We start from the raw sequence: 16,644 nt of genomic DNA on the forward strand, positions 1-16,644 counted from the left end.
GATCCAAACTATTTAATGTCTTTTTCATTCTAATTCCATCAACATCATATTACATATACCCACCCAACTCCAACACGTTACAGCAACAGCATATCATCATTCATCAAAGGATAATTTAATACAACACTTGTGTTCCAAAAGCATAATTTAAACTCCTTTTCCATTTTTCAGCCAAGTTTGGCAACAACAGAACCCAAAATTACACTAACCACAACAACAATAACAAAATACAAATTAACATTCTTCTTCCTCTCTAGATGCAACATCTTCTTCTCTAAATCAGTGAGTCTCTGTTCCACTACCTTCTTTCCAAGATACAGTTTCAGATCATCAACCTCGTTTTCGGTCATAAACTTGTCCAGAACTCTTACTGTTGAAACATGGTCATCCAACTATAAGAAGAACTTGCAGTGACTGGGATTTTTCAGCTGCATGTTCATGATGGCAAAACCAAAAATCACAAACTTATAATAAAAAAAATAACTTCTTCTTACGCCGGTATAATCAAAATCAATCAAATAAAACCACCAACTTACCCTAAAGAATGGACATCCAAAGAACAATCTGTTGGGGTTCGTCATCGTCCTCGATTTGTACAATATGGCGTACACTCCACATCTACACCTCGGAGCAATGTCGTCTTTCTCCTCTGCAGCTTCCACACATTTCACGGTCGATGGTAATGGAACGCGTCTTGCGCTGGATGAAGCTCCATCGCTGGCCATTTACCACTCTGCAGTACCACCACCCCCAAGCTCTCACACAAATCACAACGGCTATGGCGACAGGGTTCCATTTGAAGAAATAAGGCACACACTAGAAACGACGTCGTCCGAGTGCCCAAGGACTACAATGTCCCATTACTTTCTCCACTAGCACCACGTCAGCCCCGTTACCACCCTCCTGAAGACACGTGCGCATATACACGCCACATAGGCGCCAGGTAAACAGATTTCGTTACGTGTCGGACACCAAATTGAACGAGAGGACCGATTTGTACGGCGTTTTGATGGGTGTGGGGTCGTTTTGTATTTTCCAATTTTGAGGGAGTTAAAAGTCCACGATTTAAAAGGTCAGGAACGAATTTGTCCTTTACCCTTAAAAAAATAAATAAATAACTATTGTATTAAAAAGAAATTAATTTAAAGTATATTTAGTAGATAATAAAGAGTAGAATAATGAGAAATATTTTTAAGGTAAAAAAAAAATTAAAAGACGACCTAAACAACAATAACCAAACTGAATTTTTAAGATTTAAAATTTTAAAGTGCGTAACTTTTGGCAGAAAGTTAAAGTAATTACTGAAAAAGTCCAACATAACTTTCCATCACTCCTATTCATGTGTGTTTCAACTCCTACTTTTTACAGCACCTTAAAGCACTTTCTTTAACCACACTATATGAGTCCTATCATATGATACAATATTTTTCAAACTCAAAATACCGACTTTTTCTTTCTTCATTTTAATGTTATTTGTTGATTTTTTAGCAGATTTTTTCGTAAATAAAAAACTTAATAATTCAGGAGAGGTACAATAAAGAATTTGTAAAAGGTTTGGATGAAATAAATCTCAACTCTGGGTGGAAAAAGGCTAGGCGGCCTGCCAGGGTTGCAGCCTGACCTGTGTTTAGCCTGGCCTGACCTGACCCTGCTATCAAATAGGCAAGGCTCAAGCTCTTATAAAAGTCTTAATATGTTAATACATCAGGTCCAAACTTACTAATTAGTCTTATTGGCCTGTCAGTCCTGCTTGAAACTGTTAACACATAATTAAATATATAAATAATTTTTTATTATTAATAAAATTAGGAGATATTTAAATTTATTATATTTTATTATAAATACTTTTGTATATTTTAAATATTTTAAAATTTTAAAAATTCTTATAAATATTAAATATGACATATTACATATAAATATTTCTATTAAAAAAATAATTTTTTTAAATAATATTTTTATTTTTGTAAAAAAATTAGCAGCCTTTTTAACAGGCTTCAGACCAGACGCTGAATAACATGCCAAATTTAGTACTTTAAAAAAAGTCTATAGCAGGTTACAGGCCAGACTCAAGTCAAATAACTACATGGCAGACCTGTTAAGAGCAAAACCTGATCTGTCCTGTTTTCACTCCTAGTCTCAACCAATTGCACCTACCAGAAAAGATTATAATGACCCTTGTGAATGTCAAAAATATATGCAATTTCAATTTTTTATGTGATTTCTTGAGTTATGATATTTGGTTTATTTCTTTTATTCAATTTTGCACTCGATTGTAAACACTTCTATGGGAGAAATCACAACTCGCAAAATGACGACAATTTAAGTTTGACATTTGAAAAAGGATAAAAAAGTTATGATGGAACTTGATAGCCATGGACAAGGTCAAGATAATGGCGCGAACTTATTGTACGGTTTCTAGGTGTAATGGCCCGTATAGCAATGCTGTAAATTGAAAAGGTCTTTGATGTTGAAAATGTAATGCGTGTGCATGGTTTTAGTAGTGTTGTATGTCGGGTAAGTTTTGGTAAGTATAAACGTATTTTTGAGTTTGCAATCGGTGGAGAGTCTCCAGCAACGTATCTCAACAACATGTGATAAATTTAGAGAAGTAGGTTGAAACTTTAGAAAAAAAGTTATGAATGTGAAGGAACTTAAATTCAGTTGGCAGCTCTGCACAAATTTTTGTTATCAAAATATGGTGATGAAGTGTCTAGTCTATCCAGTGATATATCAGACATTTAATTGGTGTATTTAATAAGTAATAGTTAAAATTTTAAATATATATATATATATATATATATATATGTATGTATATTTACTTCTAGATGTTAAATTTTTTTAATTTATGATAAAAAATTTTCTCTTATTATTATTATTATTATTATTATTATTATTATTATTATTATTATTATTATTATTATTATTATTATGTTTAAGTATGATTTTGGCTCGTAAGGTAGGGGTTGAAAATTTTTTTCGTCTCCGACCTTTTTTTGCCTAGAAAATGGTACCGAAGGTTTAACTTAATTTTAAAATCGTTCATCGGATGAAAATATTCTTCTTCCTTCTTCCCCAAAATCAACCAGAAGCAGAACAGAAGCTGAAGTTGAACCAGAACACACCACTACCACCACGACCATCATCCTGGTCATCAGCATCATCATCTGAAGAATAATGGATAATGGAATCATAAGAAGAAACATAAGAAGAAGAACAACAATAATGGATAATGGAATCATAAGAAGAAACATCAGAACTCAGAACCCACCACCACCACCCCCCACCCACTACCACTCCATTACCATCTGTATCACTCCATTCAGAACTCAGAAAATCATCATCCTCATCATCATCATCATCATCATCAAAACTCAGAACCCAGAACTCAGAACTCAGAAAAACAAGAAAATCATCATCATCATCATCAAAACTCAGAATCATTAACAAAACTCAGAATTGAAATTCTTCCTCTTTCATTAACAAAACCCAGATGCAATTACAATAACCAGAAATTTCTAAATCCATCTTCAATTACAAGAATCAAAATTCCATAAATATAATTACCAAAACAAACGACGAAACAAGGTGCGACGGCGAAGAGGAGGTGCGGCGAGACGAGGGCGAAGGCAAGGAGGTGTGGCGAGACGAGGGCGACGGCGAGGCAACGATGACAGCGAGGGCAAGGCGACGATGTCGGAGAGGGCGAGGAAGACGAGTAGAAATGGCTTGCGGCGCGCGACGTCCACCCTGCAGTGAGATCCGGCTGCAAGGACCAAACTACTAGGAGTAGGAGCGCCGTCGGCGAAGAGCTGCGCCAGTGGCCCTTCCCATTCCTTTCCCCCTCTTCTTCCCTGAACCAAAACCCCACCCCCTCCAGCTGATACCCTTCCCCCTTAACCCGTGTTTTTTTTAGTTAAGGATATTTTCGAAATAAAAATTAAAAATTTAATAAAAAGGACGATTTTACAACTAGGTTAAACATTTGGGACCATTTTGTAGGCAAAAAAAAGATCGAGGACAAAAAAAATTCCAACCCCTACTTTAAGAATCAAAATTGTACTTAACCCTTATTATTATTATTATTATTATTATTATTGAAAAATGTTAAATATTATATATTTAAAAAGTTTGATTTTTGTTATTAATGTTATATATATAAATATAATTTTAGTTTAATAAAATTGTTCAATTAGTTACGGTCAAACTAAAACCAAGGCTACACATTATTAAAAAAAAAACTAGCTACGAAGAAAATGTAGCAATTCAGCACAAATTAGCCACGGATTATATGTGAAAAACAGTGTGAGTTAACCACAAAAATAGTGTGATTAAATAACTCAACGTTAACCACGAAAAAAATGTGACTGAAAAACTCGGCCTGTACAAATTAGCTACGGATGAAGTGTGGTAGAATTATACTTTTCGATTTGATTGTTCTTATATAACCACGGCATTATGCATGGGCAATGATATACAAACTGTGGTTCTTTGAAAGTCTCTCATTGTTTAAAACTGTGACTAATAACTCTAAAATCATGACAAATTGAAAATATAACCCCTCGATTAGTCACAAATATTCTTTCTTGACTAATATACGGTTGCTATCATTATGTTGGAGTTTAGCTTCAATTTTTTTCGTGACTAAACTCCTTATTTCTGGTAGTGTTTTATAATTTTATTAATATTTTAGTTAAATCTTTCCCACAAACATATAATACAAGATACCTACAAAATAGTCCTTTTCTTTTTCAAGTGAAAAACAAAAATAATTAATATTTATTGAAATGTCACTAATATATATAACACAATAATTAATTTAAATTGGTCAAATAATTAATTTATTTATCTACTTAAATAAACATCAAATGATTTAAATTTAGTTTTGTATATACAATAATTTAATAGCCTCTTAAATAAAATTTAAATTCGCGACAAATTAATGTTTGACTTATCGGTTAACCCACCCGAAGCCTTCTTTCATGTCAATGTGTTCATTCATTGGCACATCCAAATTAAACCCTTGAAGTAAAGTCTCAAGTGGTGACTTTCATCATCAAACTCTTTTTAGCTCCGACCATACTAGCAATTAACCAAAGCATACATGCGGTTGTGAATAAATAAGTTTTATCCAAGTATTGAATTGTGAATTGTTATAACTTATAAGGCAACGAGTAACCTTAGAAGTTGAGATTGATGGTGATGAATGGTGTGCTAGATGATCATATCCGATTTTAATAATTATTTTAAAATTTAAATTTAATTTTAAATTAATTCAAAATAAATCGATGTATAATTAAGATATACAATTTTATTAATTTAATATAAAAAATTAATAAATTTTACTTTTTAATAAGTTTAATATATATCATAGAATACATATATCAAAATAAATTATTTTAAAATAAAAATGACACTGTATAATATAAAAATATTTTAAACTATAAAAACATAACATTTTATTAATAATTTTATCATAAAATATATTTTAATTATAAAATATGATTTCAGATCGGACCGATTCTATCCAAAAGATCACCAAATTAGACTCACAAATTAAATTATATTAAACAAAAATAAAAAGCCTAAGTACAACAAAAGATGCTTTGTGTTTAGAGTTCGACCGGGTAAAATCTTGGACCCCATTCAATACTCTTCTGTGTGAGTCCAAAATGTAACACAAATTTCAATTTATATAGAATTGATATCTCTTATATTATCTTTTAAAAACGAGCTATATACCCCATCCTTTGAAATTGCCATTAGAAAAAACATCCAGCTATCATCATGTATAATTGTCATATCTTTTACATAAAAATAGCCTAAAATATATCTCAAGAATCGTGTAACTAATAATTTCTCTTTCAAAATTTCTTAAACGGAAATTTTTATCTTTTATTTGGACCGTTTTTTGGTGGAATTACTTTAATAGTTTGTGGAAGCATGCTTGTTGTTAATTGATAACTACGGTTCCAGGGACGGACTCAAGGGACAAGTATGGTCTTGCCCCCAATAAATTTTAAAAGTTCATATATTATTATATTAGATGTATTATATAAAATAAAATTTAATGATATAGTAATAATAAAAAAAATTACTATTTTTTATGTATTTTTTATTTAATATTTATAATTATATAAAAATATTTTAATATTATTTATGATAATATTTTTTTTAATTTTATTTAGTTGTTTCTTTTTTGTTATTTTTTAATTAATTTTTACTCCTATTATTATATAAAAATATTTTAATATATTTTAAATTCACGTAATAAAATTGTTAGTGCAATTAACTTATATTATTTTATGTTATATTTTTTAGGTTTAATTACTCTATTGGTCCCTATAGTTTTGTGAAATTTTCAATTAAGTTCCTATACTTTTTTTCCTTTTAATTGGGTCTCTGCACCAATTTTTTTCAATTAGGTCCCTCTTGACAGTAATTGGCTTAATTTTATAGGGATCTAACTAAAAAAAATTGGTGTAGAGACCCAAATAAAAGAGAAAAAAAGTGTAGGGACTCAATTGAAAAAAAATTGGTGCCAAGACTCAATTAAAAGGAAAAAAAAGTACAAGGACTTAATTAAAAATTTTGCAAAACTATAAGAACTAACAAAATAATTAAACATATTTTTTAATAATATAAAATATAAAAATAACTTGCTGTCACATAAATACTTAATAAAGTAAATTAATTAACAAAATATTTAAAAATTTATAATTTTATATTTTATTAGATGTAAAACCATAAAAAATTATAAAAAAATTATAAAAACTAAGATAATTCTTTTATTTGACAAGTATTTATTAATTTTTTTAATTAAAAAATTGATTATAATTATATCTATTATTAAATATGTAACATTATATTTAATTATACAAAATTTAAATTTTTAGTCTCTCTATTCTTTAGATTCTTGGATCCGTTCTGGTTCCATACCCATCAAGGTAGGAGCATTTTTTAGGCAATAAGACTAAGTCACGTAATAGAGAACACACTGATACAACTATTAATAAAAAAATTGAAATTTATTTATCAACGGATTTCTTTATCTTGTACCAAGAATTCTGCTACCTATTTTGACAGCAGCAATTGTGTACACTGACGAGTAGAAAATATTTTATTGAAATTGAAAAATAAAGATTTTTTTCTTCATTTATTTTGTTTATAGTAATAAGATATTTAGGTTCTTGAACAATTTTTTTAATAGACTTATAAATCTGTAAAGAAAATAAAATACTAAATAAATATTTAAACAATTATGTTAAAAATTATAAATTTCTAAAAAGAAAAAACTATAAAGTAAGTCCTTGAAAAATTATAATAATAGACTTATAAATTTTTTTTATTGAAAGTAAATAAATTGAGTTGAATATTGTAATTTTTCAAAGACATGGTCTGAGAGACCGCTTCGCTTATGCATTCTGGTTGGTATCGTTCTTTTTGTTAGGTACCAGATAAATGATACGGTAAAATATAAAAATAAAAAAAAATTAGAAATTTGTATAAAATATGGAAACAATTGAATAAATTTTTTTAAAAATTACAATTTCTCTCTATCATAAAGAGACTACAATAACACCCTTTTTTGATAAAAGAAAAACACACTTCTCTCTACATATATAGGAGAAAATTACTCAAAGAAATATTATGTTATTCTATCTAGATGACTTGATTGAAATAAATTAAAGAAAAACTCAATTTATAGGTGAGTCTCTTCAATATGAACCATCCGTCAATTAGAGGTATATAATTCTTTTCTTTTTCAATCATTAAAATTCTAAGGTTATAAAATAAGATTGTTTATTACCTTTCATTTTATATAGTTATTATTTATTTAGTTATTTTCTAAAATTAGCTTTACTAATTTTCACAATCTCTCACTAAAAGATAATTTTGATAAATTTTCAAAATTCATATTGCTCATGTATTCCATAGGCTGTATGAGGATCTACACTATTCAAACTTTTCTGTGTTGATTGGTTTTGTCATGGCATCTGCTAGGTTATCTTTAGTGTGAATCTTCTGCATATCAACACTTCTTTCTTCTACTACTTCCCGAATAAAGTGATATTGTACTCCAATGTGTTTTGTTCTTGAATGAAAGGTAGGATTTCTTGCAATGTGCAAGGCATTCTGACTGCACAATACACAGAAATCTTCTGTTGTTTGTGCCTGAGTTCTTCTATCAACCTTTGGATCCAAATAGCTTCCTTGCATGCTTGTGTAGCTGCCATATATTCATCTTCTATAGTAGATAAAGCTACAACAGTCTGTAATTTAGATAGCTAGCTCACAACTTCTCCTGCAAGTGTAAACACATAGCCTGTAATAGATTTTCGTTTATCAAGATCACCTGCAAAGTCTGAGTCGACATATCCATTGACAATGAATTCTGATCCTCCAAAACATAATGCAACATTCGAGGTCCCTTTGATATATCTTAGGATCCTCTTAACAACATTCCAATGCTCTTTAACCGGATCTGGCATATATCGACTTACCACTGCAACTGCTTGAGCAATATCTAGCCTTGTACAGATCATGGCATAAGTAAGGCTTCCCACCGTTGATGCATACGGTACTCAAGACATTTCTATCCTCTCTACTTCACTACTAGGACACATACTTGAGGATAATTTGAAATTCATAGTAAGTGGGGTTGAAATTGGCTTACATTCTTGCATATTGAAGTGTTGCAAGATCTTCTTCAAATAATTCTTTTGCGATAACCAAATCTTCCTATCTTTTTTGTCTCGGTGAATTTACATCCCTAAAATCATGTTTGCTGGTCCCAAGTCTTTCATATCAAACTTCCTAGCCAACTGTGCCTTCAATTCTTGGATTTGATCTTTGTTGGAACCTACCACCAACATGTCATCCACATACAATAGTAGAATGATGAAATCATTATCACTAGACCTCTTGTAACAGGTACAATGATCTGATCTAAGTCTGTTGTATCCAAGGCTAATAATGAAAGAATCAAATCTCTTGTACCAACACCTTGGTGCCTGCTTTAGACCATAAAGAGATTTAGTTAACCTGCAAACCAAGTTTTTATTTTCTCATTCTTCAAAACCTTCTGGTTGGAGCATATATATCTCTTCTTCAAGTTTTCCATGAAGAAAAACAGTCTTTACATCTAATTGCTCTAGATGTAAATCAAATACAGCACACATAGCCAAAACTACTCTAATAGTAGTTAGTCTTATCACTGGAGAAAATATTTCATTGAAGTCAACACTTTCTTTCTGAGCATATCCCTTGACAACCAATCTTGCACCATATCATTCCACCTAATCATTGCTATCTCGTTTGATCTTGTAAACCCATTTGTTACCAATGGCTTTTCGACTTGCTAAAAGTTCAACAAGTTTTCAGGTATGATTCCTATGTAATGTCTATATTTCTTCTTGCATTGCTGTCATCCACATAGAAGCATCTGGATTGCGCATAGCCTCCATAAAAGTTGTTGGCTCTCCATCTTTTGTCAGAAGACAATATGCATCATGGTTTGTCAAAACATAATTTGAGTGCCATGATGGTGTTCTTCTTTGTCGAGTGGATCGATGAACTTCTATGTCATTGGCCTCTGCTTTTTGTTCTTCGTACTGTGGTTCTGCTTCAGAAAGATCACATTCTCTGCATTTTTCATCTATTTGAACAGTGGGTATCTGTTTAACAGTACTGTCATTTTCTTGTTCTTTTTGTAATTCATCTTCTGCAAATATCACATCTCTACTGACAACTACCTTGCGGGCAGTGGGATCCCACAGGCGATACCCCTTAACTCTGTCAGCATAACCCAAGAATATACATTTTCTAGACTTTGGGTCCATCTTTGTTCATTCGTGGGAATTGTACATCACGTACACAGGACAACCAAATATATGTAAAGAAGAATGATTAGGTGGCTTACCTTGCCACATCTCATTGGTGTCTTCAACTCAATTGCAGTTGATGGTGACCGATTTATCACATAACAGGCATTTTTAACTAACAGCTTCTGCCCAAAAAGACTTGGTTAAACCTGCAGTTTGCAACATAGCTCGTGCTCTTTCTACGAGAGTCCTATTCATTCGCTCTGCTACACCATTTTGCTAAGGCGTATATGCAATTGTGAATTGCCGTTGAATATCTGCTTACTTGCAAAATGTTAGAAAACCGCCATCGACATATTCTCCTCCATTATCTGTCCTTAAACACTTGATATCCTTTTCAGATTCAAGTTCTAACTTTGCTTTTAACTTTTTAAACATCGAGAACACGTCTGACTTTTTCTTGATTGGGTACACCCATAGCCTCCTAGAGTAATCATCAATAAATGATACAAGATATTTTGCTCCTCCTAGGACATCTCTGGTGATTCCCATACATCAGAGTGAATCAACTCCGATATGTGCTTGCTTCGAGCAGTTGATCTACCAAATGCCAATCTATGTTGCTTGCTTGTAACGCAGTGCTTACAAAATGATAAGTTTATCGATTTGAGTCCGGAAATGAGATTACGTTCTATAAGAATCTTCAAGCCTCGTTTTGACACGTGGCCCAATTTGTGATGCCATGTCATTGTCATTTCTTCTTGGCTTGCTAAAGCAACTGATGCCTCTGCCTCTTGCAAAGTATCTCCCACAAGCATGTATAAATTTTCTGCAATCTTTTCTGTTTTTATTACCACAAGAGCTCCTTTAACAACTTTCAAGATCCCACCTTCAATATTGGTCTTGCAACCAAGTTCATCCAATTACCCAATCGACAACAAATTCTTCTTCAAGCCTTTCACGTGTCTTACCCCTTGAAGTGAACGAATAGACCCATCAAACATTTTTATTTTGATAGTACCCATTCTAATAATTTCTAAGGCATGATCGTTTCCCATAAACACCGATCTTTCCAAGACAGGTTCATATGTACAAAACCAATCACGATGAGGAGTCATGTGTTAGGTTACTCCTGAATCAACAATCCAAACATCAGTGAGTTGTTTGCTGCCTTTAGAACCAATTGTTGCTTCGCCATACAGAATTTCTCCATCATCAAAGGTACTCGGAACACATCCTTGTGAACTTGATCCTTCTGGAACCATCTATATGCTCTTCTTATTCCCACAATCTTTCTTGAAGTGCCCTCTCTTTCCACAAGTGTAGCATTTGACCTGCTTCTTACTTTGTCACTTTAGTCTACTTTGACTTCTACTGGAACCACGCTCCATTGATCTCCCCCTTGTCATCAACAAAGCTTCTGCTTGTTTTGAGCTCGCTAATCTATCTTCCTTATTCTTGCACCTAAATTCTTCTTCAAGAACCGCAGCAGCCATGCCATCAAAAGAAAGATAATCAGTCAAAACATTATTAGTTAAGTTAATGATAAACCGATCATTTGAATCTGGTAGACTTTGAAGTAAGAGCTCTGCACGTTCGTTTTCTGCTATGGTATATTCCAACGATGAAAGTTGGAAAAATAGCGTATTTAGGTTGTTGATGTGATCCGTTGCCGATGTGGACTCACTCATTCGAAGAGTATAAAGTTTCTTTTCAAGAATATCTTATTGTGAAGTGACTTGACTTCATATAATTTGGTGTGAGAACATCCCGAATTTTCTTTGCTGTCTTTATCTCTGCTACACTTGATAAAACTGAGTCAGCTAGTGCCAAGTATAAGTTTACAACAGCATTGTTGTCCATCTCCTTGCATTTTTCATCTGTAATTCCAGTGGGTCTACCTTCAATTGCTGTCACGCAATCGTCTTTTCTCATAATCGCTTTTATCTTCAATTTCCATACGGAAAAATTACTCCTACTGAATTTTGGAATTTCATAATTTGTTACCATTTTTTTAGACGATAATTTGTAGCAGAAAAAAAATATTAATCAGCAACCTTTGGCTCTGATACCACTGTTAGGTACCAGAAAAATGACACAGCAAAATATAGAGGTGAAAAAATTAGAAATTTGTATAAAATATGGAAGAAATTGAATAACTTTCTTTGAGAATTACAATTTCTCTCTATCACAAGGAGACTACAATAACACTCTCTCTTGACAAAAGGATAACACATTTCTCTACATATATAGGAGAAAACTACTTAAAGAAATATTATGTTATTCTATCTGGATGACCTGATTGAAATGAATTAAAGAAAAACTCAATTTATAGGCGAGTCTCTTCAATATGAACCATCAGTCAATTAGAGGTATATAATTCTTCTCTTTTTCAACCATTATAATTCTAAGGTTATAAAATAAGATTGTTTATTACCTTTCATTTTATTTAGTTGTTATTTATTTATTTATTTTCTAAAATTAGCTTTACTAATTTTCACACTTTTGAGGCGACCCAGCCTTCTAGGATTTACACTCGCTTGTGTAGCTCTTGAATGATTCAATTCACTTGTTCTCCAAGGTCGTCAATTGCTCTGACCTCGCCAAATCGGCGGTCGTCTCTTTGTGGTTGTTGCTTGCTACGAGTTGGTTGCACGTCAACGACGCTGGTTATTCTCTCGTGGGCTAGCGCTGGGATAGTTGTCGTTCCGTGGTTCATGTGCTGGTGGGTTTGGTTCGTGGTGGTGGTTTGAGAACCACTCTTCCTGTTCATTCGTTATGCTGCCAAGGTTTCACAAGTCTCCACAGACGGCGTCAATATACAGGACTTTGCTGGGATGGGCGAGGGATGGATCGGGGACTCGCAGATTTTGGTGATGCCGTGATCAGACCTCTGGTGCGCTGGGAGTTGATACCTGCAAAGACACTCCGATGTTCAAGTCAGAATGAGTCTAAGAAATACAAGATAAAGGTGTGTGTAACGTACCTGAGGGAGCTTTTTGCTCCCTTTATATAGTTTGTTTTATTATCTTATCTTATCTTATTCGTCAAGATAAGAAAAGTTTTCGAGTTTGAATGTTAGTTAGTAATTCCTGATCTTCTGGCCTGTTTGAGTCGTAGAGACGATTTGAATTCAAAAATCGGATCATCGTTAAACTGTTTAGAGCCCTAAATACTAGATCTAGAACAATAACTATAAGTGAACTTCCACCTCAATAAATATTTACTCACAAATGAGTTATCTCATCTTAAAGATATCAAATGCGTTCATCATCTCCCAAGTTTGAATATTTCATAATTTTCATTGAATAAATTCCCTACTTGAATACATGCGTTATATTTTCTTATGGCAACTACTCACGACCTCTACCAACCAGGCAACCATGGACGATCAAACTAATGACTTGGTGTTTTGAGTATTAAGTCATTTTCCCCCCAAAAAATAATTCTTATTTATTTGTTCCTCCTAACAAGCTAACACCTACATGCGTTAAATACTAGACTAGTCTACCATGAAACCGAAGAAAATGACCAGTCTACCCAATAAATTAAAATAAAATAAAATAGCATAATATAATATCGAATTGAAGTAGTCAAAAGTCAAAACATAGAAAGACAATGCCATTTTTTTCCATCTCCTTCAGTGAAAGCAAGTATTCTCAATTGGTTCCAAGTAGTTCTTATGACATCAAGTTTATTTATTTGTTTAAAAACTTTTTGAAAACATTTCCAAGTCCTTGCAAAACTAGTTGAGATTCTCGTAATTTCCACCCCAATTTCAAGGCATTGAATAGTTGATGTGAGCAATATATAACAACTAGGTACATTTCTCAAATTCTCATGATGAAATCAGATATCATTACCATGGATTATTCCCTTTCACTTCCAACAATAACATTGATATCCCTAACTTTATTTTTTCTCTACAACATATGGAGAATAATTACGAAAAAACCTAGTATTCATCAAAATGAAAGTAACATTATTAAACAACCGCCACAACCATATGTTGCATTACCATTAATTGGTCACCTCCATCTACTAGGAACCAAAACACCACTTCACAGAACCTTTGCTTCTTTGGCTGATAAATATGGCCCTGTATTCCAAATCTACTTTGGATCATTACCTGCCATTGTTATCTCCAACAAAGAAGGAATCAAAGAATGCTTCACAAAAAATGATAAAGTTCTCGCCTCGCGCACCCCTTCGAGCCGTGGAACTCACCTTGCTTATAACAATGCCGCGTTTGGATTTGCTCCTTATGGACCCTATTGGGCAAAACAGAGGAAGCTAGCCGTTCTTGAACTCCTCTCTTCGCGCCGCCTCGAATCGTTGAGGCATGTTTATGAATCCGAGATTGATACTTTGATCAAGGATCTCTTGATACACCTTAGCAACAATAATTCTTCTATGGTTGTCATGAGTGAATGGTTTGAACGTTTAACATTTAATGTGATCACAAAAATTGTTGCGGGAAAGAGATATTTTAGTTACTTGGAAGATGTGGATGATTTAGAAGCACATAAAGTTGTGAATCTTGTAAAAGAGTTCATGCAATTGGCTGGTGGATTTGTTCTTTCGGATGCAATTCCATTGCTTAGATGGATTGGTGTGGAAGGGGGAGTTCTTAAATCAATGAAGAGAATTGGAAGAGATTTGGACACACTCATTGGAAGGTGGGTTGAAGAGCATAAGATGAAGGGTAATATGGTAAATAGCTCAAGTGAAAAGCAAGATTTCATTGATGTCATGCTATCTATTGTTGAAGATGATCCTGAGTCTGGCCATTCTCGTGACACTATCATCAAGGCACATGTTATGGTAAGCATAGTTTTTATTTTTATTATTATTTTTAGTTCTGCGTTTTTGTTTGATTCAATATGACAAATCTATATAATTAAGTAATGGGTTATGATAAAATGAAACTAATGTAACTCTTAACAATTATCATATTAAACAATTTTTTCATAAAAAAAATTGATGTAATTGCTATGCTTAACAAATCTAACAAATTAAATCATCAAAACTAGAATAAGAATATTACATTATTTCTACGCGTTTTTCGTTTTTTGTTCCTATTGTCCTAAAATTTTGATTCTTGTAAATGCTTTCACATATGTTTGTTCGGGTTAAAAATATTCAATTATATGTCACTATGAATACTTTCAAAGTCGTTTTCTAATCTTAACAAATAACATCATAAGTGAACATGGTCGCAAAAACACTAATACAATTTTAACAAAGAGATGTTAATAATTTTGCACCGACAAAAGTTAAATACATATTTAATTAAAAATGTTATTCGCACACCAAAATTAACTATAATATATTTGTATTTTACATATATAGTTTAACTCAATTTTCATGTGTATTTTGTATTCTAATGTATATTTTATACTGTAGCTAATATTAATTGTTGAATTTGATGTGTACCTAACATAGTTGATATTTAATAGATTTAATTATTTTATTGGTTTTTATATATTATCAAATTCTCAATTAAGTTTCTATATTTTTTTCTTTTCAATTAGATTTTTATACTATTTTTAATTTTATAATTTGATCTTCCTAGTGTAAAAAATATTAGAATTAACTAAATATTTTCTGTAAATTAAATGTATATATAATTAAGAATCTAATTAGATCTTTGAATACATATTTTTTGAAAAAAATATTCCATTTATTTTAATGTTTTGACATAAAAAAATCTAATTAAAAAATTAAAAGCAATATACAAATCCAATTAAAAAAAATATAAAAACCTAATTAAAAATTTGATAAAAAAAATATAAAAACTTAATTACAAACCAACCGAATAATTATATCATTATTGTTATCATGCATTTAACAAACAAGTCAACTTTTTATCATGTTTAGAATCTTATCCTAGCGGGGACGGAAACAACATCAACAACAATGACATGGATCCTTGCAACATTAATGAACAATAAACATTCATTGAAGCTAGCACAAGAAGAGATTAACCATCACGTGGGTAAGGACAGAAAGGTAGAAGCATCAGATATAAAAAACCTTACTTATTTACAAGCAATTTTCAAAGAAACTTTAAGGTTATACCCACCAACACCATTGTTATTACCTCATGGGGCATCATCAGATTGCAGCATTAATGACTACTATGTACCAAAAGGAGCTGATGTGTTTCTTAATGTGTGGAAACTACATAGAGATCCAAGTATTTGGTCGGAGCCTGAAAAGTTTTCACCAGAAAGGTTTATTAATGGCGATGGAGAAGTTAATGAAGGTCACCATTTTGAGTACATTCCTTTTGGGTTAGGGAGAAGGGCTTGTCCTGGATTCACATTAGCAACACAAGTGATTCTTATCACAGTTGCACGTTTACTTCAAGGGTTTGATTTTCATTTGTTTATGGATGAACCTGTTGATATGAGAGAAGGTTTTGGCCTAACTTTGCTGAAGTTAAATCCATTACAAATTTGTCTCACCCCATTGGTTACCACTGAACTCTATCAGTCACATATTTATTAAAAAAAATTAAGTGTTTTTTTTCTTTTCTTTATTTTTAGCTTGGCAACAAAGATAGGGATCGATTGTGTTGTATTCTTCTCTTCAACAAGTGTGTGTTGTATTTATTGTTTATTGTTTTTTATGGTTGACTTATAATTTATTACACAAACTTTACTTGCAATTTAAGAAATTACCCCAAAACTTTTTTTACATGTCATGACATTTTTTTTTGCTTGGATAATGTTGTTATTCTTAGTTTTTGTTTTTGGGAGAAGGAAGTTCAATTTCTACATAGAAAATTCAATTATGCATGAAAGTATCATGAATCTAA

The 16,644-nt window shown here is 32.0% G+C and overlaps 2 protein-coding genes across 2 annotated transcripts; one reads left to right on the forward strand and one right to left on the reverse strand.

The window, feature by feature from the left end:
* Positions 1-10,348: 10,348 nt before the first annotated feature.
* On the reverse strand, positions 10,349-10,939 carry LOC112708852 (uncharacterized mitochondrial protein AtMg00300-like). The gene is made up of 2 exons (XM_025760782.1): positions 10,843-10,939; positions 10,349-10,662 (listed from the first exon to the last, which is right to left on the reverse strand). The coding sequence occupies exons 1-2, from the start codon at positions 10,937-10,939 to the stop codon at positions 10,349-10,351; spliced, it is 411 nt and encodes a 136-aa protein (XP_025616567.1).
* Positions 10,940-13,347: 2,408 nt separating this feature from the next.
* On the forward strand, positions 13,348-16,523 carry LOC112710324 (cytochrome P450 CYP82J17). Its single transcript, XM_025762495.3, has 2 exons — positions 13,348-14,645; positions 15,702-16,523. The coding sequence occupies exons 1-2, from the start codon at positions 13,662-13,664 to the stop codon at positions 16,332-16,334; spliced, it is 1,617 nt and encodes a 538-aa protein (XP_025618280.1). The 5' UTR covers positions 13,348-13,661; the 3' UTR covers positions 16,335-16,523.
* The last annotated feature ends 121 nt before the right edge of the window (positions 16,524-16,644 follow it).

Source organism: Arachis hypogaea, chromosome 9 (assembly GCF_003086295.3).
Source record: "Arachis hypogaea cultivar Tifrunner chromosome 9, arahy.Tifrunner.gnm2.J5K5, whole genome shotgun sequence".
Lineage (NCBI taxonomy): Eukaryota > Viridiplantae > Streptophyta > Magnoliopsida > Fabales > Fabaceae > Arachis > Arachis hypogaea.